The 4,870-nt window shown below is 56.2% G+C and overlaps 1 protein-coding gene across 1 annotated transcript in view; it reads right to left on the bottom strand.

Moving 5' to 3' along the window:
* Positions 1 to 4,864, bottom strand: part of HAUS7 (HAUS augmin like complex subunit 7) — a 24,038-nt gene extending 19,174 nt beyond the window's left edge. Inside the window, exons 1-3 of the mRNA XM_015592061.2 lie at positions 4,753 to 4,864; positions 3,871 to 3,986; positions 2,954 to 2,999 (exon numbers count right to left, since the gene is read on the bottom strand). Of these exons, the coding sequence (XP_015447547.1) occupies positions 2,954 to 2,999; positions 3,871 to 3,986; positions 4,753 to 4,848 (258 nt within the window). The 5' untranslated portion in view covers positions 4,849 to 4,864. The remainder of the gene's footprint in view (positions 1 to 2,953; positions 3,000 to 3,870; positions 3,987 to 4,752) is intronic.
* Between the last annotated feature and the right edge of the window lie 6 nt (positions 4,865 to 4,870).

Raw genomic sequence — 4,870 nt, forward strand, 5'->3', positions numbered from 1 at the left:
AGGGACGGGCCCTGCAGGTAAAGATCAAACCCAGTCAAGGCTGAGCCAGCTGCAGAGGCCCCCTCGTGGCCCCTTACATGCCCCCCAAAAAGTGAATTACTGATTGCGTGTGCTAATGCCAATGAAATGTTCACTTTAAACTGGGTAATTTTATGTGATGTGAATTTGAAGTCCCTAAATTATCGGGGGGGTGGGGGGGAATCCAAAACATTTCTGAACGTTTACCTCGGAAATATACATTTGAAATCTGCAATTAAAATCCTCACAGTAAAAATACGAAATGACCGCCCAAGAAGACAAAACAGAATTCGTCAGAGCTCTAGCTCTTTATCAGAAGGAAGCAAAGAGTCAGCTTTTCCTTAAATCACAGCACAGGTTTGTTTGGAAGATGTCCGAGGACAGCCTTTCCTGCTCTGTTGTCCTTGCTGGTCGCCTGGGTCCCCTCCCGCACCTTTCCGAGTAGTGTGTGTCTGCTCTTCCCTGCCTCCCTGTCCGAGCACAGTGAATAGATAACACACATCTGAGAAGCCCACGGCTGACGTCACCACCTCCAGGAAGCCACCTTGGCATCCCTCCATCACGGCAGGGCCTGGGCACTGTCCTTCCACAGGGCCCTTGTCTCCCAGACTGCGGGCTCGCCAAGGCCAGGAGCTGGCTTTTTGCCCCATATTTCTGGGGCCTAATGTGGCAACCAGCACAGAAAAGGCAGCCAGTAAGCTTTAACAAATAAATGAGCGTGCCCTCTTGCCATGGAATAATCTGCCATTAGTAAATGTCTACACCAAGTACTTTCAGCAGAGGGACGTTTTCTGTTTTGAAAAAAGCATAAATCAGAGACGGATTATGCTACTGCAGTTCACAGCCTGAAGCCATTTAGGGGCTCCCAGTGTTATGGGCTCTGGGGTCACAGCCCCAGCCTCCTGGGGGAGGAGATAGCAATCCCAGCTGCGACTCAGCGTGGTAAGAAGGCACAGTAGCTGTTCCATGGAGAGAGTTCACTGTTCCTTCCCTGGGGTCATGCCTCCAAATACCTAGGTGCCAGGCCACACCTGCCCCGACCATGCTGGGGCCCTGGGAGCTAGCGGGGCCACCCCGGACCAAGGCCCCATGCCCCAAGCTGCAGGACTACAGCAAAGAAGGGGCTGGACCCAGCGGCCTCAGCTGTGTGCCTATCTTCATGGCTTATTAAGGCAACCCCTCCTCACCATTCAAAGACAGCAGGGGAGAGATGGAGCCCTTCTGTGTGAAATGCTAGGGGCTGGCCCCTGGGCCTGCCTGCCGAGCAATGTTCCCACCCACAAGGCGCCGAGCATTGGAGAGCACTCAGCAATCCATCAGCTGGACCACAGCAAAGCATTTAGACACACTGAAGAACAAATCCATAGAAGCCTGAGTAACCTCGCTCAGAGAGGGCTTTCACTAAAGTTGATTTTCCTGGAGTAGCAGGAAGCGGGGCAGAAACTAACTGCGCCCATGGCCTTGAAAGCAAGTACAGCTCTTCCAGGGACAAGGAAACCCACGTGCCTCGAACTCAGCCATCCAGGGGGCCCTGTGGCTCTGCCCCAGCCCCTGCACTGAGGGCCAGTGCGGCACATGGGCGACCAAGAGCCACCACACCGAGTCCCCCAATCAATACTGGGTGCAGCTTCCAGGCTCTGCCCAGAGAGGGGTGAACAAGGTGTCCCTAAACAAAGGCTGAAATGGTGAAGCCATGTGCAAAGAAAGACGACATGAACTTAGAGGGGAACGGAACTCTGTCCAATCCTCCTTGTGGACTCTTGAAAGGCCTACAGCACTTTTGTCAGCTTGGGGTCATAAAAAGGATTCGGTTTCTCGTATTTAATAAAGTATCAAAAGCATTTCAGGAATGCAACTGTAGACTCCTCCCACCCCACCCCACTGCCATCCATCTCTAGCCAGCAGAGTGGCCCAGTCCCCAGCTTCTACCTGGGCCATGTAGGGCTGGGTTCTCTCTCACATGAGCCTCTCCAAGATGTGGCTTTGGCCTCCCTCCTCCTGGGAGTGCACTCAAGGCCCCTGCACTAGCCCAGGCCATCCCTAGTACTCTCCCTCCTCCTCGGTTCCTGAACCAGGACTGGTCCCCCCAAGGCTAGCAGTGGCTGTCCATCTGCCATTCCAAGCCGGGTCCTGGCACCTTTTTCTGGGGCTACCCTGGGATGCCATTCAGGCCACTGCTGCCCAGCTCTCCCTCCGACACCTCAACGATCTGCTCCTAACAAAACAAGCACCTACCATTAGCCATCCTCCCCCAGACCTAATGCCACCTCCTCCCTGCCAATGTCCACAGCACGCAGACTGCAGAGGTGTGTCCACCACCGCGATTCATGTCTGGGCCCTTTGTGGCCACTAAAGCCCAAGCTCCTTAAGGACACCCATCCATGTCTGAGGCACCTGGAATGGCACAGGTGTGCGTGCGTCTGTGCACTTGCTTGTCAGTACGCACCACACTGTAGCCTGAGGCTGATGGGGAAGTCCCACCTGGAACCTGCCCTCCAATAGCTCCAGTGCTTTGGAGAGCCAGATAGAACAGCAGGCCAACACAGAACTAACGGGCTGAGGGCTCTGGCAGGAGTTGTGCTCAAAGGTTTTGTGGGTGTCACTTTGTAAATTATATAAATGTCTAAGCACAATGCTGAACACCTGAAACTAATATAAATAATAGTGAATGTCAACTGTAATTGAAAATTTTAAATTAAAAATAATATATTCACCTACGTTAAAAAAAAAGTTTCGCCATAAATAAATTAATCAGAAAAAAAAGTTGTGGGTGTCCAGGGGAAGGAGGAATACGTTTTGCCTTAGGAACTGGACTTTTTAAAAGGAGATGGGACGTGTGAGCTCTTCGAAGGCTCTATCGGCATATGTGTGACATGCAGAGATCTGAAGGGCACTTCCAGGAGGGAGGACAAGGTCAGTGGGAGCACAAGGTTACGAGAGCGCTGGTGAGCAGAGGCCGGGGGTGAGACCTGGAGAAGGGCCTGGAAGGCAGCAGAAGACGTTCAAATATGAAAATGCCTCCTTCTTCCTCCCAGCCGTCACTAGGACACCAGGCCCAGGGCCAGGTCTGTTGACATCCTGTGACCTGGCGGGCATACCAGCTAGGTCCAGGCTGGACCCTCGCTACTCCACAGCCAGGCTCCTGCCCAGGCATCTTTCTGAACTGCGAGAGCAGACAGGCCAGGCTGAAGTGGGGCAGGCTCAGGCCCGGCCTCCTGAGAGAATCCCACAGTGACCAAGCACAGCCACTCCTGGGGCTCACACCCAATAGCACAGGAACCTGTCTTCCCCACCCGAGCTCAGCTCAGGGGCTGCTGCTCCCAAAGAACAGACATTTCGTGGGACTTTCTGGATCTTTCCCCTTCCCATCTTGGCAGGCTTTGCTGTGTACATGCCTGCAGTGCCAGGCATGCACACCAGGCCACACCTTGACTTGAAGGACTGGAAAGCCAGGGGTCTTGGCCCTGCTGGTCACTCCTCAGTGGTAATGCTCAAGACATTTACAACTCCAGCCTGACCCTGAGCTTCCCAGTTTGAAAATGACCCCTGCCAGCTCTGAAACCAGTAGTTAAAGCAAGAAAAACGGTCAGAAGCCAAGCTCAGCGCTTCAGCCAGGAGGTGAACAGACTCCCCCAAGCACTGCTAGGAGGCACTGTCACCCTGAATTTGACCATGGCTCTATAACTGGCACTTCTACCTCGGCAGCTGCTCTCACAGTGACCTGGGGTATGGTATGGAGCCGTCTGGGAGGCCAGCTACTTATAAACGTAACAAAACCCATGTCACCCAGCTACGTTGAGTGGCACCCACCAGGTGTGCCCCAGGTGGAGAAGGAAGAAACAATGCAGTTACCCGATACACATCCACTCCAGGATTTCCAAGCGGTACTTCGAGGGGCTACACAGCAGTTCCAGAATGGTCTTTGGTTCTGTGATATAAAGACCCTGGAGGAAGGGGCACTTGAGGTCCTAAGCAAGAAAAGGAAAAGCCAGGAAGCTTTAAAAAGCCGGAATCACTAAAAGGCTGCGGTGCACTGGCGCACGCACGCCCCCGGAGCTCCTCCACACACGCGTGTGCCGCCGGGCACGCGGCGGGCTTCAGAGGGCACGGGCGAGGCCGCCCCCCTCCCTCCCGTGTGCTCCCTCCGTCCATCTTGCCCAGGCGTCAGTTTCCCTCATTCTCGTCTCCCGTCCCCGGGCGCCTGTCACCCCACCTCCTCTAAGTACGTCCCCTCTGGACCCGCACAGGGAGCGAGGGACTGACAGATGTCTTCCAGAAGGGAGCGGCAGGGAGCGGGCGACAGGGACCTCGGACAGCTACCCGATCTCTCGGGGAGGGCTTCCTCACTAGCCACGAGGGGTCACGGACTCTGCCCGCCTGTCTCCCCTGGACCCCGCGAGTTCTTTGAGGCCCGGGCCTGTGCCCTACGCGGCTCTGCACTCGCTTCGCTGGCCCAGTCAGGACTCGCGGTTCCGGGCGACAGAAGTTAAGGCGCAGCCTACGCGCTGCGCCGGCCCGAACTACCAGGGACGGGCCGTGGGGACAGCGAGAGCGAAGGCTCGGGGCCACCCAAGTGGTAGAGAAAGATGCCTCACAAGCCGCCCCCCTGTAGCGAGACACGGGGTACAGCCAAGACCAGGGAGAGGCGTGGCGCGTGTGGCGCCCGCCGACTTCCGCTAGAGGCCCTGGCCGCCCGGCCCCGCCACCCCGGGGGGCTCCCTCGGGCCGCAGCACCTTCAGCTTCGCGAACACCTCCACGGCCACCCTGGACACGCCGTCGTCCTCTTCCTCACAGCAGCCGGCGATGCAGCCATCAGTCAGCCCGGCCATGTTTCGCGCTCCCAGCCGCGCA

Source organism: Pteropus alecto, unplaced genomic scaffold, assembly GCF_000325575.1.
Source record: "Pteropus alecto unplaced genomic scaffold, ASM32557v1 scaffold396, whole genome shotgun sequence".
Classification (NCBI taxonomy): Eukaryota; Metazoa; Chordata; class Mammalia; order Chiroptera; family Pteropodidae; genus Pteropus; species Pteropus alecto.